At 47.3% G+C, this 23,548-nt stretch overlaps 1 protein-coding gene and 1 non-coding gene across 10 annotated transcripts in view; one reads left to right on the top strand and one right to left on the bottom strand.

Annotated features, from left to right (window-relative positions):
* TOMM20 (translocase of outer mitochondrial membrane 20) overlaps window positions 1-23,548 on the top strand; it is a 289,783-nt gene that overhangs the window by 58,521 nt on the left and 207,714 nt on the right. For 3 of the 9 annotated variants that reach the window (XR_014146344.1, XR_014146343.1, XR_014146345.1), the window contains one exon: window positions 597-720. The exons of 3 other annotated variants lie outside the window; for them this stretch is intronic. Coding sequence is in view for 3 of the 6 variants with exons in the window: in XM_081824301.1 (XP_081680427.1) it covers window positions 597-669 (73 nt within the window). In the remaining 3 variants the exon portion in view is untranslated. Of the gene's footprint in view, window positions 1-596; window positions 1,501-6,436; window positions 23,066-23,548 lie in introns of those variants that run through there. 3 more of the 9 variants (XM_081824301.1, XM_081824305.1, XM_081824302.1) reach the window with 2 other exon arrangements.
* Window positions 12,075-12,181, bottom strand: LOC115936757 (U6 spliceosomal RNA). Its single transcript, XR_004072157.1, has one exon. It is a non-coding gene; the product is annotated as a U6 spliceosomal RNA (small nuclear RNA).

Here is a 23,548-nt window from a genome sequence, read left to right as displayed (position 1 = left end):
CATTCGAGTGGGACCAGGTGACACGCTTCCCCTCCGCCCCCCGCCCCAGTCTTCTCCCTTGCCCCAGCACTGCTGGTGGGGAGGTGTGACCTACCCTTCTCAGGAGTGGGAGGGGCTGTCTTGCTAACACAGGACCAAGCACTGGTATTACATGGGCCATGTCATTCATCCCTCACAGCGCTCCTGTGCGGTTGGTGCTGTCATTACCTTGTAATTTGTCCTGGAATGTGAGCCCGGGGTGGTGGGACCCATGTCTGTACAGCGCCTGCACCATGCTATGCAGAGAGGGGCATTTCATGGATGGGGCCCACAGTGTGGACCCAACACCCACTCACACACCCTCCACCTTTTGTAGGAATCCTGTTCCCAGCTAGTGCTGGTTTAAAAGCCCGTGGCTGTGGGCTATCCACTTTGGATTCAACCTACATACCAAAGCTTTTGTAAATCCCCACTTGGTCAAATGAGCAGTGGTATTTATGCCTTGATTCTTTAAAATACTGGATATGTTTATTTCTTCTTGCCTCTTGTTCTTTCAAGCTTGAAATTTCTCAGCACATCAAAGTCTTCAGAATGCCCTCAAACTTCTGTCTCCACAGGCATTTTTACTTGGCTCTGCATGGTGGGAGACGCTTCTCCTTTAGGAGGTTGAAGTTTGTTTTTGGCTCTTGAGTTGGGTGGTGTTTGTAAGAACAGATACCAAGACAGCAGACTTTTTCTCAGGTGAGCAGCAATTTATGTTACGTTTTCGTGGATTTCAATTATTCCAAGGAGGGGTGGCCAACGTTACACGGTGTTTGATGCTCAGTGGTTTTATCTGCGGAAACCTGCAGTTTTATGGCTGTGAAACATCTTAGTAAAATAATTCAGTGTTGCCACACCCAAGAGGACTGTTTTCCCCATGGGCAGTTGGTGTACAATCAGTGTATGTACATACCACATGGGGAGAGATGACCGTATCACACTCAGAATTAGTTTGTCTTTTTTATTAAAGATTTTATTTATTTATTTATTTAGAGCATGTGCAAAGGGGGGGAGGGGCAGAGGCAGAGGGAGAGAGAGAATCTCCAGCAGACTCCCCGTTGAGCACAGAGCCTGACTCGGGGCTCGATCTCATGACCCCTGAGACCCTGACCTGAGCCGAAACTAAGAGTCGGAGGCTTACCTGACTGAACCACCCAGGCACCCCTAGTTAGTCTTTCTAAAGATTCTCTTCCCTGGTCATTTAAAAAATATCACCTAATTACCTAGATAACCATTTTTCATACCAGAGAACAAAACCTAGTTCTTAACTTCTTGCCCCCCTTTGTCCCATCTTATGGCATTGCCTTTGCCCGCATGCCCCCGTGTCACCTTCCGCAGGGCCAGCCCGTTCGCAGGCACCCTGGCCACCCCGCGCTGGAGGGGCGCCCACCCCTCACCCCCCTGAAGCGCTCTCACGTCCTGAGGAAATGTACCGTGTGACCCTGCGGGACCCTTGCTCTTTCTTCTCTGCATAGTTAACTGTGCTAACCCGGGAGTCGTCTGCACTCCCTCACCGGCCTCTCCTCCCCAGCGCCACTGACTACACTCCTGCTCACATTACGTCTGGCGCGCTTCGCACTTGACACTTGTCTCCACACTCGCGTTTCCAGGTGCATGATGGACGCCTCCCCAGGACTGTCCCCCGGATACCTCAGATTGAAGAGGGTAGGAATGATCTCACCATCTTCCTCTGTAAGTGCGCTCATCTTGCAGGATTGCCGATGTCAGGTGGGGGCCCTCCAGTCCATCCAGAGGCCTGCGACAGGAAACCTGGTCTCATCTGGGACTCTGCCTAACCTCCGAGTTCTATGGCCCACTAGGCCAAGCTTACCCGTCTCCCGAGTCAGCGCCCCTTACCAGCTCAATGCCCCAGTCTGGGCCCACCTCTCTCCCGTCTGGACGATGCAATGGCTGATCTATTAGTCTCCTTGCTCACATCTCTTCTCCCTTGAAACTCCAGTCCAGATCAACGAGAGTTGAATCTGACGATGTGCCCCTCTGTAGAAATGCCTCCCTGACTCCTGATTAGTTGGGAGTTACGCCTGAGCTTTCAGCAGGGCATGCAAAGCTGGCCCCATTGCTTGGGCCCCATTTCTTGCCACTCTGGGATCTAGAAGTACTGAGCAACTTCTGTCCCTGGCATTGGCATGGTGGTCATGCGTGCTGCCTTGATAGGTATGGGTCCCTTTGCCAGGGACACCTCCTGACTTCTCATCTACCTGACAAACTCCTATTCGTCCTGCAAAATCCTCACCCAGTGTCACCACAGCTTCCTCCCGAGACAGAGTCTTCCATGAGACAGACTCGGTGGCGTGCAGACCTCTCTCGTTTTCCCCATTACTCTGTGGTCATGACTGTTTTTCCGTGGCTCTCCTCTTCCTCAGGCAGGAACTGCCTCTGTACAACCCACTTTCCAGCACACGCTTTCCACTCTCGATATACGTGCTGAGCTGAGACCTCAAATGTTCTAGGCAAGTACCAAGAAGCCAAAGTCTTTGGTTGTGGTCCTTAGGCCTCATCGCAGCTAATGATGTTGTCAAAGAGAAAAATCTGACAGAGACCCAAGAGACATACAGAGCTCTCCTCCCCTTTCCTGGGTGGCTGACCGCTCTCACATTTCCTTTCCCGGGCAGAAGAGCTGAGCTTGATTTGGCTCTGTCATTTACTGACCCTGAACCCCCCAGAGCTTCAGTTTGCTGAAGGAAAGGAGGTTCCGATAGGATAATGCAGCTGAGAGCGTTAAGTGAACGGTGGGGGCCTTGGGGTTCTCTTCATGCCTGTCAGCACCTGTCCTCTCTCTGGGCGACTCTTGCGAGTGTGACGTGGGCCCCCTGTGCAGTGCTCAAGAGCTGTTGAGACAGGCCCACACGCGGTCCAGGAGTCGGGATGTGGTCTGAGTCTGCAATGGGGAAGGGCCGCAGCAGCTGTGTTTGTTTATTGGGGTGATGGCTGAGCAAGATAATAGCACTCTTTGGAGATGTGTCTATGGGAGGATATGTGATGGAACCACAAAGTTGAGCCCACAAAGGGGGCTCCATTTTGGCTCCGTTCGTTTGTCAGCGACTGCTGGGAGGGAGTGGGTGGTAATGGGAGTTGGGGGTTGGGGGGTGGGGTGGGGTGGCAGGTGGGGGTTGGGTGGGGCCACTGTAGAGCAGGCAGGCCACCCTCCTGTGCTGCTTCAGGTGCAGGCAGCCATCACACACCCTGGGAAGCCTGGGCACCGGTCATGCTGTTAGAACCAGCCAGCAGATGAGAAGGCATGGCACCTGGGTGTGCAGCCCCGAGCCGAGCAGCATCTGCCAGAAGTGCACATCAGCGGGCTTGGGCCGGGCCCTGCGGCTGGCCTCCGCGGTGTCTGTCAGCGTGCTGAATAACACCTGAATGGACTTTATCCCGAAGCCAGTGTGTGTGACTCCTGTGATGAGCTAACCAGGTGACTCATTGCTTACACTTCCTGAGTCCTCAACCTTCTTGTTTTTTTTTTTTTTCCCAGGAAGATCCCTATAAACAGGTCATAAAATATGCCACATGTGGTGTGCCAAATGCCTCTGCAGGTACTTGACTCCATTCTGCACGTTCAGGTGGCTCCCAGGTGGCAGTCACCTCCCGCTGACTCCTCATTTAGTGGGGCTCCCTGGTGGCTGTGGCTTCTCTCCCTGACTCAGCTCTGGCCACAGGACAGACTTTGTTCTTTTGTTCATCCCTATACACCTTTACTTGCTCACGCCTGCCCTGGATGTTACTGAGCACCTACTAAGCCAGACGCTCTGCTCAGCCCAGGTGTGGAAACCTAACTGAGGCGCAGTCCCCGCCTTCCAGAGCTTGGGAGAAACCAACCACAGGGAGTGAGCTAAAGGCGGTGAAAGAACAGATCCTGGGTGGTCAGTACAGAGTTGCTCAGCCCCTTTCACCGAGAAAACGCTGTGGCATCTGGTCTGTCATCAATAAGTAATAAGATACTTTTTATACTTATACTCAGCACCATTGAGCATCTTCCAGGACAGGTACTCTCTAGATGTGAAACTCTGGGTGCCATTATTATAACCAAAAGCGCCTAATGACCACACATACTAATGCAAACATAATAATCCTAGTTTTTTGGTTACACCATGGTTCAGTGAGAGATTTTTGTAGACTGGCCGTGGTGTGCCAAAATACCTTTCTTTTTAAAATACCTTTTGGGTAGCCCAGTGAAATAGGAACAAAGGTGAGGTACAGGAATAAAGGTGACGTGCAGGATGGGAACCTCTCCCAGGTGCACCTCACAATGCGCCTCACCTGGGTAAACACACATTTACATATCAATGTATGGATTACAGACTTCCTTTTCTCAGGCCTAGGAGGTGCCCTGTTACACACTGCAGGGGGACCCACAGCCAGGAGTTCTCAAATCCCGTGTAACACGAGAACCCAGGACTCGGTCTTCCAAGCCCCAGGGGCCAGTCCTACGTAGCGATTTCTATCTGCTTCCCCTTAAAGGAAGGGATTCTGCTTTGTAACTCACCCTACCTTCAAATGTAGGCCTGGCCTCCAGTCTCAGAAGCTTCGCTGGCTTCTGCATGAGCCGGTCAGATTTTGAAATTACCTCTGGAGCCAGTCATTATAAAAAGCCTGGTACTCAGAGGGGAAGAAAGGTAGCTTTCATAGTCACTGATGAGCTCACCAGGTATGGATGGAACTTTTCAAACAGGCCAAATTAAACAGCAGGCCTTGAGCTCGGGGCCTCACGGTGCTGCTGTGAGGAGCAGGGGGGAAGAGTATCAGATGTATGAAGTCCAGGTGACAGGTAACCGGCTCCCTGCCGCTGAGTCACTGTGTGTGATGCGCAGTGGGAAGCGGTGTTGGCGGGGGAGGGGGCAAAGCCACGCCCCTCTCACCTGCCCACAGCGGGGCCAGCAGCTTAACCCCAGCCTGTTCCCGCAGGACAGCCGTTGGCTGCTTCGAGTCCGTGGAAGTTGATATAAATCAGTGCAATTTCCGCCGCAGCAGTAATTAGCCCGCGGGAAGCTCGCTGGAACGGGTAGTTTGGGGAGAAATGGCGCTGGAGAGGCTGGAGGGAGATGAGCATTTTTCCGCTCTCGCGGTGATTTGCGTGCATTTCAGTGTACGTTCAGTTCCAACTCACGACCATAAAAAAAAACAAAACCTTATTAATTAAATCACTAGGCAGAGGAAACCGACTTTGTTTCGCTGGAGGGCGTGGGATGCTGGTCTCCCTGCTTCGAGGGAGAGCTGGGAGGCCTGGCTCCCAGCTGGTGTCCTCAGTTTTCTGGCCTGTCTGGGGGAGACCTTTGGCCTCACCGACTTGTAGAACACTTCCCCTCAAGGGTCTTATGGTTCTGTTCACTGTAATGAATGAGAGGCCTGCCCGAGTTCTGGGGAAGCATCTAATCCATGTACCCGAGCGGCAGCTGACAGATGACATGTGATCCTTAGTTCCAGTTGCTTGGGACAGGATTGGCTCCTGAGAGGCCTCTGCACATGGGCAACTGGCCCAGGATTACAGGAAGCAGGATGATTTGGGGGGCACTCTGTAGCCCAGTGAACTGGGCCCTCTGTTTTGATCATTTTGGTCTAGCATCTAGCACATGGTGTTCAAGACCCAAAAACAATTTGTGGAAAGAGGGAGGACATAACAGGAGGAAATTCCTTCTTGGAATTCCTTCCTTGGGACAGAATCCTACCTGCCCTCAGCTCAAGTCCTCTTCTCTGTAGCTCACTCGTACTTCCATCAAGTACTTGGACGTGTCTTTAATGGGTTTCGAGCACAGAACAGGGCTGGCTCTTCTCCCGTGGCGGTGGTGTTTCCCGCTGAGAGGGCTCAGTTCCCACATGCCCCTTGAGCACCCGTGCCCTTCCCCTTCCTGGGGGGTATGCTTGGCAGGGGTCAGAGAGGTGATCCTGAGGCTTAGAGACACCCCCCTCCCCCAATCAGGCTTCTAGAAATCTAGACCTGACCCTGGTTTTCAGAATGCTGAGTTTAGCATTTCCTTTACCTGTACAAGGAGGCTGATGGGTGGGTAGGTTGGTGGGGGGGGTCCTCCTGGTAGGGGTGTGGTGAGCATGACTACATCAAGGTGCCCCCAAAACACAGAGACAGATGCCAAGGATAACTATTCTTACCTCATAGCTACCTTGAAGTTGAGTTTCACAGGAAAAGAGTATTGAAGTATTTAACCTTTATATTTAAGTGTGGAATGAAAAAGGTGGCTTCCCTTTATAGGAATTTGAAGTCTTAGAGGTCAGCTGGTGCTGTGGACTGCATGCAGGTTCGTGTCCCCAGCCCCCCACCCCCAAAGTTCATATGTTAAAAATCTAATCCTCAATGGGATGGTGATAGGAGATGGAGCTTTTGGGGGGTGATTAGGTTAAGAAAGTGGAGCCCTCCTGAATAGGTTTAGTGCCCTTAGAGAAGAGACCCCACAGAGCTCCCTCACTCCTTCCACCATGTGAGGAGGACATAGCAAGAAGGCACCATCTTTGAATCAGGAAGCAGGTTCTCACCAGGCAGCGAATCTCCTGGTGCCTGGATCTTGGATTTCCCAGCTTCCAGAACTGTGAGCAATAAGTGTTTGTTATTAAGAATCTTCCTAGTCTATGGTATTTTGTTATAACAGCCCAAATGGCCTAAGCCACAGCCCTACCAAACTAATACAATAACTTTATTTCCAAGGGAAGCAGATTACAATGAAATCCCTCAGAGACTATTAAGTGTGTGTGTGTGTGTGTGTGTGTGTGTGATATGAGCATGTGGCAGCAGCATTTCAGCGTCATATGCACAGACATCCTTTGTCATCCTCTAAGTCATCTGGGGAAGGAATCAGATAAACTTGGAGAACTTCAAGTTCCAGGTTCTGTTTCTAGCCTTAGAATGCTCAAAGGCCTCCCCAGCTGTTCTGTGTTCGGATGTGGCTTTCAAGAGGTGGGAGGGTGGTTGGAGCTGCTCCTGGATGTCTCTGAGCCTCTTGAAGAGCACTCTGAGTGCATGAGAAAACATCTCTTAACTGCCTACAGCAGATGCCATGCACTGAAGACCACTGGCAAAGCAGGAATTAGAAAGAAGAATTCTGAGCCCAGAAGTAAACCCTCATGTATGTGATCAACTAATATTTGGTGAGCGAGCCAAGAACACCCAATGGGGAAAGGATAGTCTTCAACAAAGGTGTTTGGAAAACTGGATAAGCACATGCAGAAAAATGAAATTGGACTGCTATCTTCCACCACTCTCAAAAATTAACTCAAAATGGATCATAAGACCCAGAGCTAAAATTCCCAGAAGAAAACATAGGGGAGAAACTCCTTGACATCGGTCTTGGCAATAGTTTTTTGGGATATGCACAAATGAAAACAAAGCAAAACTCGACAAGTAGGACTGCATCAAACTAAAAACTTCTGCACAGCAAAGGAAACAGTTGACAATATGGAAAGACAACCAACAGAATGGGACAAGACGTTTGCAAACCATGCATCTGATAAGGGGTTAATATCCACAATTTATAAAGGATTCATACAACTCAATGACCCAAAAAATCCCCTAAACAATCTCATTAAAAAATGGGCAGAGGAACTAAAGAGATGTTTTTCCAAAGAAGACATCCAAATGGTCAGCAGGTACATGAAAAGATGCCCAGTGTCATTCATCATCAGGGAAATGCAAATCAAAACCACAATGAGATATCAGCTCACACCTGTCAGAATGGCTAGTATCAAGAAGACAAGAGATAACAAGTGTTGGTGAGGATGTGGGGAAAAGGGAACCCTTGTGCACTGTTGGTGGGAATGTAAATTGGTTCAGCTACTGTGGCGGTTCCTCAAGAAAATTAAAAATACAGTATGATTCAGCAATTCCATTTCTGGGTATATACCCAAGAGAAGTGAAGAGGATATTGAAGAGGTATACACAATCCCAGTATTTATTGTAACATTATTAACAATAGTCAAGATATGGAAACAAGCTATGTGCCTGTCAACAGATGAATTGGTAAAGAGCCCCCCCTCCCCCCACACACAGAGTGGAATATTATTCTACATGAGAAAGAAGGAAATCCTGCCATTTTCGACAACATGGATGGACCTTGAGGACATTATGCTAAGTGAGATAAGTCAGAGAAAGACACATACTGTATAATATCACTTATTTGTGGAATATAAAAGGGCCAAACTCATGCAAACACAGTAAAAAGTTGGTTACCAGGGGTTGGGGGTGGGGTGGGGGAATAGGAGAGAGGTTATTTAAGGGTACAAACTTGCTACTAGCAGGTAAATGAGTCCTGGAGACCTAATAAGATGGTATAGTGAATATAGGCAACAATATTGTATTACATTTATCAAGCTTGCTAAGAGACTAGATCTTAATTGTTCCTACCACAAAAAAGAAATGATAATTATGTGACACCATAGAGGTGCTAAATACAACAGCAATCATATTACAATATATAAATGTATCAAATCAACATGTTGTATGCTTTAAACTTGCATAATATTACATGTCAAACGTATGTCAAATGTATTTCAATAAAAAAGGAGCATTCTGTACACTTGGCATATAGCCCCCAAAGTATAGAAATCCAGGGCCCTCACTCTCCCCCTGAACTGTGACCCTGACAGTTCTCCAGGAGCTCAGCACCCCAGCCATCTCCCAGTCCCCAGAGACACTGCCCACCATGGTGGATTCACATGCTGTCCCTGCTCCAGCTTCTTGGGACCCTCAATATATAGGTCTTAGTCTGGTGACAGGAGCAGTGGGGATGCAATCGTTCTGAGGTTGAAGAATTTCATTCACTGTACAACAAATGTTTGTTGTGCATCTGCCTTGTATAAGACAAGTGTGATACACTTTTATATTTATTCCATTGAGTCCATGTGATAATCCTGTGAGATAGTAATTCCCTTCACCATTTAAGAGATGAGGAAACCAAGGCGCAGAGGGGCAAAGAACACAGCAGGAGAGGGGCCAGGTGGCTCTGGAATATCCATCCTCTGACATCAAGGGTAGTTTGTATAGATCACCTCGCATGTTACTGCAGTGTTCAGGTGCTCAAATATTTGCTTTGCTCCCTTTTTCCTTTGCAATCTGCATTGTAGACTGTGTCCCTGGGTCCTTGAGTGTAGAGCCTGTGGTTGGGAGGAGCTGGGAGACTGTAACCTGGGGTAGGGTTCCAGGGAGAGTGGCCAGGTTTAGCAAATAAAAATGCAAGACGCCCAGTTAGATTTGAATTGAATTTCAGATAAACAATGAATATTTTCATTTTAATATAACTATGTCCCATACAATTTTTAGGATATACTTATGCTAAAAAAGTATTCCCTTGTTTATTTAAAATTCAAATTTAACTCTAGTTCCCAGTGAGGCTTGCAGTTGATCTAATGTTGAAGAAGTCTCCATTTGCAGAGGCTGGGACTGGATTCAGCTTTGCTCTTGAGCTCTGTGGGCTCTCCAAGCTCTTTCTGAAATCAGCCTCACCATCTACACTCAAGGTTACAAACTGGCAACTTGGGCAAAATCTAACCTAGCCATGTTTTGTTTGGCTGGCATGATGTTGATTTTTTTTTATGATTTATTTATTTATTTGAGGTGGACGGGGTGGGGGGTGCCAGAGAGAGAGAGAGAGAATCTCAATAAGACTCCCGCTGAGCATGGATCCCAATGTAGGGGTCCATCTCACAACCCTGAGATCATGACCTGAGCCAAAATCAAGAGTCAGAGGCTCAACCAACTGAGCCACCCAGGCGCTCTGGGCATGATGTTGACTTTTTAAAAGTTGGTCAATTTTTGGGCGCCTGGGTGGCTCAGATGGTTAAGCATCTGCCTTCGGCTCAGGTCATGATCCCAGACTCCTGGGATTGAGTCCCACATTGGGCTCCCTGCTCAGCGGGGAGCCTGCTTCTCCCTCTGCCTCTCTCTCTCTGTCTCTTATGAATAAATAAATAAAATCTTAAAAAAAGAATTGGTCAATTTTTGAAAACCAGGAGTTTCTACATACAAATCTAAATGACATCCTTTTAAAATTTTATTTTAATTCCCGTGTAGTTAACATTCAGTGTTAGTTTCAGGTGTAGAGATTAGTGATTCAACAATTCCATACATCACCCTGTGCTCATCACAAGTGTGACTCCTTAATCCCCATCACCTCTTTCACCCAGCACCACCCCCTCCAGTAACCATCCATTTTTTCTCTATAGTTAAGAGTTTGTTTCTTGGTTTGACTCTCTTTTTTCCTCCTTTACTTATTTTGTTTCTTAAATTCCTCATATGAGTGAAATCATATGGTATTTGTCTTTCTCAGACATACTTATTTCACTTAGCATTATGCTCTATCCATGTTGTTGCAAATGACAAGATTTCATTCTTTTTTATGGCTGAATAATACTCTGTTGTATATATATACCACATCTTCTTTATCCATTCATCTATTGATGGACACTTGGGCTGCTTCCATAATTTGGCTATTGTAAGTAATGCTACTAAAAGCTCAGGGGTGCATGTATCCCTTTGAATTAGTGTTTTTGTATTTTTTGGGTAAATACCCAGTAGTGTGGTTACTGGATTATAGAGTAGTTCTACTTTTAACTTTTTAAAAAAAATTTATTATTTATTTAAACAAAAGATTTTTATTTTTGAGTAATCTCTACACCCAACATGGGGCTCAAACTCACAACCCTGAGATCAAGAGTTGTATGCTCTACCCACTGAGCCAGCCAGGTGCCCACCCCCAACCCCACCTTTTTTTAAAGACAGGTGCCCCCTTGGGGTGCTTGGTTGGCTCATTCAGTTAAGTGTCCAACTCTTGATTTTGGCTCAGGTCATGATCTCAAAGTCATGAGATCGAGCCCTGCCTGGGATTCTGAGCTGAGTGTGGAGCCTGCTTAAGATTCTCTCTCTCCCTCTGCCCCCCAGCCCCTACCCCCACCCTCTCTCTTTCTCAAAAAAAAATTTAAAGGCAGGCACCCCCTATTTTTAACTTTTTGAGGAACCTCCATACCATTTTCCACAGTGGTTCCACATCCTCACCAATACTTGTTGTTTCCTGTGTTTTTTATTTTAGCCATTCTGACAGGTGTAAGGTGATATCTCATTGTAGTTTTGATTTGCATTTCCCTGATGATCAGTGATGTTGAACATCTTTTCATGTGTCTCTTGGCCATCTGGATGTCTTTGAACAAATATCTGTTCATTTCTTTGCCCATTTTTAATTGGATTATTTGTTTTCTGGATGTTGATTGGTATTAGTTCTTTATATATTTGGATACTAATCCTTTATTGAATATGTCATTTGCAGATATCTTCTCCCATTCAGTAGGTTGCCTTTTAGTTTTGTTGATTGTTTCCTTCACTGTGCAGAAGGTTTTCATTTTGATATAGTCCCAATAGCTTATTTTTGCTTTTATTTCCCTTGCCTCAGGAGACATACCTGGAAAAATGTTGCTATGGCTGATGTCAGAGAGATTACTGCCTGTGGTCTCTTCTAGGATTTTCATGGTTTCAGGTTTTTAGGTCCTTCGTCCATTTTGAGTTTATTTTTTGTGTATGGTATAAAAGCAAGTGGTCCAGTTTTATTCTTTCGCATATAGCCGATCAGTTTTCCTAACACCTATTGTTGAAGAGACTGTCTTTTTCCCATTGGATATTCTTTCCTGTTTTGTCAGAGATTAATTGACCATATAATTGTGGGTTTATTTCTTGTTTTTCTATTCTGTACCGTTGATCTATGTGTCTGCTTTTGTCCCAGTACCATACTGTTTTGATCACTACAGCTTTGTAATATAATTTGAAGTCTGGAATTGTGCTACCTCCAGCTTTGCTTTTCTTTTTCAAAATTGCTTTGGCTATTCAGAGTCTTTAAAAATATGGAATGCTTCAGGCGCCTGGGTGGCTCAGTCGTTAAGCGTCTGCCTTCGGCTCAGGTCATGATCCCAGGGTCCTGGGATTGAGTCCCACACCGGGCTCCCTGCTCAGCAGGAAGCCTGCTTCTCCCTCTCCCACTCCCCCTGCTTGTGTTCCCTCGCTCGCTGTCTCTCTCTGTCAAATAAATAAATAAAATATTTAAAGAAAAAAAAATATGGAATGCTTCATGAATTTGCATGTCAACCTTGTGCAGGGGCCAAGCTAATCTTCTCTATATCATTGCAATTTTAGTGTATGTGCTGCTGAAGTGAGCACTAAATTTCTGACTTTTTTTCTTTTTATTTCAGTTTTTATTTAAGTTCAAGTTAGTTAACATATATGGAAAAATTGGTTTCAGGTATAGAATTTAGTGATTCATCACTTACATATAACACCCAGCACTCATCACAAGTGCCCTCCTTAACACCCATCACCCTTAGCACCCTTAACACCCATCAACCATTTAACCCATCCCCCGAGCCCCAAAAAATCTAATCTGCCATGCTGAGCCCTTAAGACCACATGGCAGCAGTCATCTGCAGCCAGGCAGTAGCATCCCTCTTAGACAGAGCATGCACTCACCAGTTTGTCTCATTCCCATTCCCATCCCTCCCTGTGGTTACATCCTGCCCACTTGATTCACTTCTACTTGTCCAGCCCCTGTAGGCATTGAGTTTTTGATTCCTGATTGACACTATGTGCCAAAAAATCTACTCTTCCGATGACAACAAAAATACCCAGAATTTTCATTGGACTGGCTCCACCCATTTCTTCCATTTTATTGCATCGCCCTTCCAGTCCCCTCCCTCAATGCACTGATGACCATACACTGGTTGCTGATTATCCCCCCCCAAGGAATGCCAGCCTGACCCCAGAAGGCCAGGCCGTGGGCATGGTTCCCTTCGAGATGTCTCCACAAACCTCCCCCTGACTCTTAGAATCCCTCTGTTGCATACACAGAATCACATTGCCATTTAGTTGAATTTCTTCATTGTACAGCTTAAGAAATGGAAAATGTGACATTCAAGAATTGCACGCAATGAAAACTGTGTAAAACTGTGACTAGAACTCAGGCAACAGGGACGTGGGAATTTCTCACCAAACCACGTGCTATTCGTGAGGCTCTTGCCTCAGTGCCCCTCACATCTCCACTGCAGGGCATCATGCCATATGCATAAGGAGCTCTCTGACTGACTGATTGATTGCTCACTCAGCGCTCCTGGCAAAACAGTTCTCACTCTGTTGAACAAATTATCTTTATGCATTGCAGTCTCTAGAGCTGAGATTAGGGGGAGCTCACTATAATCTTCAAATCATTTAGCAATGTCTTGGAACCACTGGACATGATACAAGGATCTAGGAAAAACGTCCCCTGTTGGCATGTGGAAAGGAAGGCGGCGGGGGGGAAGCAGGAACTCTGAGGCACTGTGCTAAGGATTTAAGTTTTATTTTTTACTGCCTGCAGCCAAATGTTGCTCACTGCCTGTTTTTATAAAGTTTTATTGGAACACAACCATACATTCACGCTACAATGGCAGGGTTGAGTGGTTGCAGCAGAAAGAGTATGGTCTGCTGATCCTAAAATATTTATTGTCTGGCTCTTTATAGAAAAAGTTTTCTGAAGCTTGATGTAAACCATTCATCAGCCCTCAAGGCTGAATATTACTTTATACTCGCTTAACCGAAGGGCAGCTGGTACTCAGAGAGGGAAATGTCGCTTGTCCATCCTGCCACCCAAAGCGTGGTGGGATGGAACTCAGGTATTTGATTCTAAAACCCATCGTCGTTTGACCACATGTCCACAGGATAAAGTCCAAATTCCTAGCAGGGATCAAACCCACTTGTCCAACTTCTCCCTCCCGTGCACCCGTCAGGCCAGCAACTTTGAACTCCCTGCTGGCTTCCAAACACGCCGTGCAACTTTCTGCATCCACATCTTTGCAAACGATACTTCCTTTTCACCAAATCCCCGACGTCTTTCTCTATATGTGAAATCCCTTCATGACGCATCGCAAATCTTACCTCCTCCATGGAACTTGCTCTTTGTCAGACAATTAATGAGAACAAGAGCCAACATTATTAGTATTTTCTTTGAGCCGTGAACTAGGCTGGCCACTCTGCTGTATGTTCTATGTAATCTTTTTATGACAACCCTATGAGGTAGGCACTGATAATCTCACTTTCAAGGGGCACACACAGGTTGAGAGAGGTTAAGTAACTTGGCCAGCATCCCAGAACTAGGGAGGTTTGGACCCGGGATTTGGCCCAGGTCTGTCTGATGTTCAAGTTCAGCTGTTACGACCACGCTCTAGGCAGCATTGTTGTCTGCTCTTGCAGTTTCTCCTACAGACTTGGCTTTATAGCATTTGCTCAGTCTGTTGGGACGGTGCCTGTCTCCTGGAGGCTGGGAGACACATCCCTTTATGACTGTAACCTGGCCCATGGAGGTGACTCAGTCACTGTTTGTGGGAGAATGCCGGCACCTTGTCTTCACCATGCCAATCCTGAACCTCAGTTTATTGTTCTATCCATATTATTTCAACAGCATTTAGCAATTTTGGGAAACAAGGTTTCCCCCAATTCCTTTCTGTTGGTGCCACCATCTCTCTGCCTCTGAGTGGACTGCGTGCAGTTGACCACCCAGGCCCATTCCTGGCTCGGCTCCGAGCTTAGATTTCACTTTGGTTGCTTGGTGTGCATTTATTAGTGTTTAAAAAAGGTTCTTGTTTCATCCATAATTAAGTCATAGTTCATAGCTGTGAATAAAAGAGGGGTTAAAAGTAGCAACCAAAAATGACTCTTTTTTCCCCCCATAGCCTGCCTTCCTCTAGAAAAATGCCCCAATTCTGAGCAGCGATGTGAATCCACACACCCATGTGGGCTTGCTCAGACTCAAAGAAGGGAAATGTGTTGAACTATCATTACTCACTGATAAATAATAACAGCAGCAACATCAACAATAACATCCTGACTGCGGTCAGTTGGCACACTTCATGGTGCCTTTTATGCAGTGGCAGCCAGGGTGTAGACAGGGCGCAGACCCCGCCCTCTTGGGGCCCCTAGCCCGCTACAGCCCACTGTGATCGGGGATCTCGGAAGAGGGGCCTCCGCCAGCCCGTGAGGTGGGAGGCACAGGGAAGGCCTGGGAGAGGGGCAATGGGAGGCGGCAGCGTGGGGCATCCGGCATCAGCTGGAGCTTGGCGCAGCGCTCAGACAGCTCTTGCTTTGTCTGGGATAAGTGACAACAGAGAGAGGAGGATTCAAATGCAGGTCCCCTCAGCAGGCTCTGAGTTCAAAGCAATGGTGGAGTGGTGGTTGTCTTTGGGGTGCACTCCCCGACTCCCAGGTCCCTACTGTAGGGATCTGAAGACCACGGAGAGGTGGGACGGTGCCTGGCAGCCCTCCCCAGCCTGTCTCCACCCCTCTCACATCCCTTCTCTGACACCCACATCACTGCCTTGTCAGGGAAGATCATTCTTTCCTGGGACCACACAAACGAACGGTGTAAAGAATCCACTGGCTTCTGTTGCCTTGCCTTTTAACAGAGGTTCCAAACAACAGTTACCCAGGGGATGTGTCTGAGCCGAACTGTGGAAGGGTATGGACTTATCTACCAGCTTGACAAGCGATCCATCCCATCAGGATTTCTGGAGGAGAACGGGCCGGGTGCTGCCCTAGCCATCTCAACTGGGCTTTGCCTGCCCGAGTCTCCTCCAGGATGCTGGAAGGAACTGGAAGGTCCACTGTAAAGTCAGCGTCTCAGCCGCAGGTGCCGGGAGAGCCGCATGGCTGTCAGCATGGCTCCCATCAACACCAGCCCTGGAACGACCCTGGGAGGAGCCAGGGGGCTTCTGCTCTTGTTCTCTTGGTTTGTGGCTCTTGGTTTGTGGCTACTTTGCCATGAAACCAGAGGCAAGGGGCATTCAGCCTGGGTGGTGGCACCTCTGCCCCATCTCCCACACAGGGTGGAGGAGGGCGCATGGCTTCATGCACGCGGCCATGTTTTGAAGGGTTTCTAAGAGCCCTAAGTGCATGCTATATAGATCCATTGCCTCATGTTCTAGGAGGATGGAAAGGGATGTAATGACCGGGGTCTGGGCTGGGTCCCAGCTGATGCGTAATCCTGTCTCTGGCATCTCTCTGTGGGTTTCCCCTTGGTTTTGAGCGGCGGGGTTGGGGGATTGCTAAGTGTTTCTTGTTCAGTATTCCTGGTCCCCATGATAACAGAGGCTGTGAATTATGGACACAGCAGCAAATGTTTTTAATCTCCCATGAAACAAAACCAGTGTGTTTTCTGCACCAGGGGCCGAGGGCGAGGGAACAAGCAGACAGCTGCTCTGATATGGCTAACTCAGGCTGACGTCAATGAGAGTCGGTCCAGGCCAAGGACTCCACTCAGGAAGCTTCAAAGTGATACCGAAAACAAATTTGCATTTTTTCCTTTCACGGGAACTCAGCTACTCTCAGTTCCACCGAGATGTTTTCACCAGCCTCTGCAACTGGCTAGTTATGTTGAATAAACAGGGCTTGCAGGGTAATGGGAATGCAGCATGAGTTTTTGCTTTATACTTCCCCTTTAAAATTTATGCAGCGGGATTAATGTTCCCTGGCCCTGGATGAAAACACTGGCAGGCGCTGACTTTTCTGCTCCTCTTAGGAAATAGTCTGTCCTAAGGTCGCTTGAAATGGAAAACAGTCTCAATTTGGAATTTGAACGTCTAGGCCAAGATATTAGTCAAAACTGTAAACTTTGACATCTCATTCTTCTCCCCGCTCCAGCCTCGCTTGTTTAGGGCTGGAAGCCTGCGTGGGAAAGGGGGCTTCTCTGCTGGACTCCTGCACCCCACTCCCGCTGCCCCCTCTCCCCCCAGGGTGGAAGCTAGGGTGGAGGGAGGAGTAGAAAAGAGAAGGCAGCTCTCACTTGAGTGGGGGAGTGGGAGGGGGCTGGCTGAGGCTCTGAGCTGACTCTTCTCCTGGTGGGGCTCTTCTGAGGGCCTGCGCTTCCTGCTAGGTGGAGGCGTCGCTCTTCTGGGTGGTCACTTGCGACTTTTCCCTCCATCCCTGGGGTTTACCTCCAGCTCCTTGCTGCTGGGGTCTCTGGTCCTCCAGACAGCCCCGAGGAGGCACCATACTGGCTCCCTCCCCATGGGGCCTACATCTGGCTCCAACCTTCACGCATCACTTGCCCTGACAAACTCTGGAATGGAAGGTGACCCCAACCCAGGGGCTTGCTGCAAGAGTCACCTGCAGATTCGTTCCCCGTGGTTGCTAGAACACATCACCACAAAACTTGATGGCTTAAAGGAAAAGAAATGGACTCTCCCCCAGTGCTAAGGACAGAAGTCTGAAGTCAGTTTTACTGGGCTGAAGTCAGGTGTCAGGAAGGCTGAGCTCCCTCTGGAGGCTCGCAGGGAGGGTTTGCTCTTTGCCTCTTCTGGCTTCTGGGGGCTGCTGCATTCCTTGGCTTGTGGTCCCATCAGTCTGGTCTCTGCCTCTCTGGTCACATCGCCTTCTCCTCCGTATGTGTCTGGATTCCCTGGCTGGGAAAGGGCCCCAGCCTTGCCTGCCCTCAGCTACAGGGAGTCGCATGGTAAACTCTCTATGTAGCTGTGTGGAAACCGCCCCCCCACCCCCAACATGTGTGGGGTGAGCGGCAGGCCCCTACCTGACCTTCAAGAAGCATGGCTTTCTTCAAAGATACTCCTCTCGGCAAATCCCCTCTTCAAAGTCCTGTCTCTCAACAAGCTGATTTGTTTAGACTCTCTGGGCAGTGGGAAGAGTCAAGGTTGTGGATCTTAACCATTTCCTGTGAACACTTCTTCTTGCTTTGCAGTTTCACAGTGGAAGCAGTGTGGGCCCCTGAGGGCCACTTTTGCACATTCGGTTACATTGGTGATGGAACTGTTAGTGGCTGATGGTGCCGGGGGCTGTTCCCTTCAAGGTCGTGCTCTCTGTGGCCTGCAGAGATTGCCTTGGCCTCAGATGCCTCCATCCGTGGAGAGGGTGGAGCTCCTTCTGTGAATTCACACCATGGTGCGTGGTGCTGCCTGGGGTTCTCTCCGCACCCTTCCCCACAGTGCTGACTGTGTCCCATCCTGACACGGTCAGAGGACTGCTGGAGGGAGGCTCCGAGAAGCAGGTGCTGCAGCACGACAGTGGAACTCTAGTGACAAATGATGCAGACCCACTTTTGGGTTTCCAACTTGCAGCTGGGGGTGCTGATCTAGAAATTTCCTATTCTGTGGGTTAGCAGATTGTCATTTGATAAGGGCTCAATGTTTGTGCGAACTAAGCTGAGATGGACTCCCTGGTCTGGAAGGAAAATGTACTCCTCGGCTCTCAGAGTGTGGGTCCAGCTTTTAGGGGGAAAAAATGGAACAGATTTGTTTGGAAGGTTCTGGAATGTTCAGGTAATAAATCCTCTTATCTCCTTCTTTCACCTTAGCAGTGAAGACAAGTGGCCTGTCTCTTGACTGCTAGACTAGGGAATGAAAAATCAGAGCTGGGCTAAATTCCTAGAGACTTGGGGATGCTGGTTAACAGGAAACCCATTTGTTCACAGAGTTACCTGTGAAAACTGTAGTTTATAGAAGAAGAAACTGACAAATATCAGTAAAGCCATTGTTCAAAATGACTAAGTCCTCAAAGGCCAAGATTGCTCAGAGATCTGTCAGCATGCCTTGACTTTTTTTGTTAAGATTTTATTTTATTTTTATTTTTATTATTTTTTTAAAGATTTTATTTATTTATTTGACAGAGAGAGACAGAGCAAGAGAGGGAACACAAGCAGGGGGAGTGGGAGAGGGAGAAGCAGGCTTCCCCGCAGAGCAGGGAGCCCGATGCGGGGCTCAATCCCAGGACCCTGGGATCATGACCTGAGCCGAAGGCAGACGCTTAACGACTGAGCCACCCAGGCGCCCCTATTTTATTTTTTAATGTAATCTCTACACCCAACATGGGGCTCGAACCCACAACCCGGAGATCAAGAGTCACATGCTCTACCAACTAAGCCAGCCGGGCGCCCCTTGACTTTTTTTCTTTACTGAAACACCCCACCTCTCTCCTCTTACCACTGCAAACCACCCCCCCATCAGTGATTTGATAGAAAATTCGAGTCTTCTCCTGTTCTCTCCCAACTCACCTTAGTCCTGATTCTCAGAGGCCAAAATGTCATTGGCTCGGGTGGCTCAGGGGTCTGTTCTGAGTGGGCACACCTCAGATAATTTTCGGGGAAACTGGGGAAGATTTGGGGACCGGCTCGCAGCCAGGTTTCCTCTAGTGTGATAAACCTGAAATCTGTTACCTGGGGCCTCCGTTTGCCGGGACAGCCATAGAACACGACAGACTTGGGCGGGGGGGCTTACGTCACAGAAAATAATTTTCTCACAGTTCTGGAGGCTGGAAGTCTGAGATCAAGGTATCAGCAGAGTTGGCTCCTCCTGAGGCCTCTCTCCTGGCCTTGCCGATGGCCATCTTCCCTGGGGGTCTTCCTGTGGTCATCCGTCTGTGTGCCTGTGTCCTAATTGCCTCTTCTCATAAGGACGCCACTCACACTGGATTAGGGTCCACCCACGTGACCTCGTTTTACCTCACCCCTGTCTTCAAAGAGTCTATCTCCAGATATAGTCCCCTTCTGAGGTACTGGGGGTTGGGACTTCAACACATGAATTTGGGGGCCACAGTTCAGCTCATAGCACTCGGGAGCCCCTGGTCTGAACTCAGCTGTTCTGGACCAGACTGGATTGGAACGCCATGGGAAGCAGTGGGTCTGCCTACTTTCCTCCTCACAGCCCTGTTTCCACTCACGGTGTGATTCCACAGCCTTTTCTTCCCTCTAATTGTCCTGCTGCAGCCTCCAGGCTGTTTCCCATAGCAGCCAGACGTCAGGCACTGGACTCTCCTTTTCTGCTCCTTTTGGACACACCTTTTCCTTCCCAGCAAAGAGGGAATCTCTTCAAGTCCTGTCAGTGGTCGCAGTTGAGTGAAACATGAACACAAGGGCTGGCCTAGGGGGCAGGGAGCCACCAAAGGGCATTGGGCAGGGGAGTGAGAAGGCAAGTTGGGGCGTTATTTTTAGGGCAAGCATACGATACACCGCCTTCTCCCCTTTGCTTCCCCTGCACTCGTGTAGCTTCCTGGTCCCAGCAGGCAGGCAGGCCTGCTTTGACTCATGTCTCTGCCATTTACTGGATGTGTGGCCTTGGCCAGGTGACTTGATCTTCTTGGGACTTGGTTTCATCATCTATAAATGGGGATAGTAATGTTGGCCTCACAGTGTTGTTGGGGGGGGGATTACTTAAAATGGTGTTGGGGCTGAAATGTGTCCCCAAATTCCTATGCTGAGGTCCTAACTCCCAGTTCCTCAGAATGTGGCTGTTTTTGAAGACAGAGTCTTTAAAGAGGTGATTAAGTTAAAACGAAGTCATGAGCGTGGACCCTAATCCACCATGACACCATGACTGGTGTCCTTATAAGAAGGGGCAGTTAGGACACAGACAGACACACAGAGGGATGACCTTGTGAGGACACAGCAGGGGAGAAGACAGCCATCTACAAGCCAAGGAGAGAGGCTTCAGAAGGAGCCAACCCTGCTGACACCTTGGTCTCAGACTTCCAGCCTCCAGAACTGTGAGAAAATAAATTTCTGTTGTTTAAGCGCACCTCCCCCCCTCCCCGGGCTGTGGTACTTTGGCCTTTGCCCTGGCAAACTAAGTCACCAGGTTTCAAGCTGATGACACTGGAGAAACCCTGGCTGTGAGCCTGTCCCTAAATCTTCCTCAGGTCCCCCCCTGGGATTATCAGAATAAGAGAGACGTGCCCACTCAGAACAGATCCCCATCTGAGCCAACAACATCATAGCCTCTGAGAATCAGAAATAAGGTGATTTGGGACCCCTGGATCTCAGACTTCCAGTCTCCAGGACTGTAAGAAAGTAAATTTCTGTTGTCTCACACCCCCCCATTCCCCCCACCCGCCCCGTGTGTGGTACTTTGTTAGCAAACTAATACACTTGGTATATAAACTGTTTTCTTCTTTTTCTTCTGCCCTCTTGCCCCTCACCACCCCCAGCTAGAGTAGTCTTGGACTAGCCCTGTGCAATTTGCAAAATCAAGACAGGATACACATGCAAAAGGCTAAATATAGAACGGGACCCACAGAACAAGGGAGAACAAAAGACTATGTTAGAAAAGCATCTGGCACCTAAAACAAAAAAGTACCTTAAAAATCACCTAAAAGTTGGCACCTTAAAAAAAGGTGAAAGGTGACTGTCAGTTCATGGTCCCTTTCTTAGGTTTTTCAGGGGTTCCCTGCTGAGCCCCTCTTCCCCACAGTTGTCGTGACCTGGGGAATCATCTGGATCTTTCGTGGTCACTCGGAACCTTTGCTCAGGCTCTGTGCCCTAACTTGGGGAAAATCGACAGCTTTGCAATATTGTCTTCCAATCCAGGAACATGGCGTCTCTCTTCCTTTGCTTTAAGATCTTTCAAGAAAGGCTTATCATTTTCTTTCATGAAGACTCTCACATCTTTTGTGATTTTGTACTTCTGAGTGTTTTAATTTTTTGTGCTTTTGGTATTTTTAAAGCCTACATTTTGTTTTCAATGCTGGTGTACAAAAAGGCAACTGATTTTTATATTTAGATTTTGTGTCCAGCAATCTTGTTATGCTCTTATTAACTCTTAAGAATTTATATGTAGATGATTTAGGAAGATTACTCTGTAGAAACCATATCATCATTTCATTTCTTTTTCTTGCCATACTGTGTTGTCTACAACTTCCAGTATCGGGCATCCTTGTCCTATTCCCAGTTGTAGAGGGAAAGCCTTCAGCATTTCAATGTCTCATGTTTGCAGTAGGCTTTTTTTGGCAACTATCCTTTATCATATATATTTTTTTAAGATTTTATTTATTTATTTGACAGAGAGAGAAACAGTGAGAGAGGGAGCACAAGCAGGGGGAGTGGGAGAGGGAGAAGCAGGCTTCCGGCTGAGCAGGGAGCCTGATTCCGGGCTCGATCCCAGGACCCTGGGATCATGATCAGAGCTGAAGGCAGATGCTTAAGGACTGAGCCACCCAGGCACCCCTATCCTTTGTCATGTTAAAGAAATTCCTTTCTATTCCTAGTTTGCTGAGAACTTTCCAATTTTTAAATCATGAACACATACTGAATTTTCGCAAATACTTTTTCTATGCCCACAGGGATAACCAAGACCTTTCCTCCTTTAGTTTGCTGATATGAACTACATTACTTTGTTTTCTAAGGTTAAGTCAACTTGCATTTTTAATTTAAATCCATCTTGGTTATTATACATTAGTATTTTCATACATTGTTAGATTTAATTTGCTAGTTTTTAAAAAGAGATTGTAAATGTAAATTCATGATTAAGTTTGGGCTGTGATTTGGAGATTTCCCATTTGCCTTTCCAGATGTGGTCTCTCCCTTGTCCTACTATGCTCACTGCCAAGGGGGAACTGGCCGGTATGTTGGTATGAATTTCTTCAGTGAACTCTCTGGTTCACAGTTGGGCTGGGCCATTGGGAGCCCTGGCAGGAGACTGGAGGGAGGGAGGAAAGTGAGGTCACCCCAGGCTGGTTGTATCCTTTGATGGAAGGTCACTGGTCCTCCCAAAGTGGTCCATTCTATCCTTGTGGGTTCTGGTAACTTCTCTCTTCCCTAGTTCCTATCCCATGTATAGGATCCTTTGTTATTCCCTTTCAACCATAAATTGTAAACAAATCCTCCTCAAATTATCTTATTTCCTGCTGGGACTTTTACTAATGCAGCCTATAACTTTCCTTTCTTGTAATATTCTTGCTTTTTATAATCAAGAGTATGATAGCTTCACAAAAGGAGTTAGGACTGTTTCTTCTTTACGTTCTGGAAGAGTATTGGCTCCTTGGTAGAACAAGTTAAAGCTTTGGTAGAACTTGCTGGTAAAACCATCTGGGTCTAGTGTTTTCATTGTGAGAAGAGTTTTGCCTACTGACTTCAGTTTCATTAGTGGTTGTTAGACTTTTAACGCTTCCTTCTCTCTCTCTTTCTTTCCTTCTTGCCTGGGGTTAGTTTTGGTAAGTTGAAATGCATTCATTTACAAAGTTACTGGCATTTATTTTTTACACTATTGTCTCACTAACCTTTTTTCTCTGTATTATATTTAAGTCACTTTTAAAAAAATTAATGCACTTTATTTTTTAGGGCAGTTTCACGTTCCTAGCAAAATTGAGCAGAAAGCACAGAGCGTTCCCATATACCTGCTGTCCCCACAAACGCATAGCCTCCCCCACCATCAACACTCCCCACCACAGTGGTACATTTGCTATCACTGATGAACCTACATTGACATAATTTTCACCCAAAGTCTGTAGTTTATATCAGGGTTCACTCTTGGTTCTGTACATTCTGTGGGTTTTGACAAATGTATAATGACATGTATCCACTGTTATACTACCATATGGAGTATTTTCATTGCCTTCAAAATTCTCTGTGCTCTGCCTATCAGTCCTCCTATTCCTAAGCACTAGTAATGTAATCACTTTTCATTCTTAATCATTTTTATTTGTGTTCTTCTTTTTTCTTGATTAATCTTGTCCTAAGTTTGGCAATTTTACTAGTCTTTGTAAGACCTAACTATCAGTTTTTAA

Source organism: Leptonychotes weddellii, chromosome 6, assembly GCF_054177405.1.
Source record: "Leptonychotes weddellii isolate Sample4059 chromosome 6, ASM5417740v2, whole genome shotgun sequence".
NCBI lineage: Eukaryota > Metazoa > Chordata > Mammalia > Carnivora > Phocidae > Leptonychotes > Leptonychotes weddellii.
The sequence above is the reverse complement of the archived record's forward strand: the minus strand, read 5'-3'. Positions and strand labels throughout refer to the sequence as shown.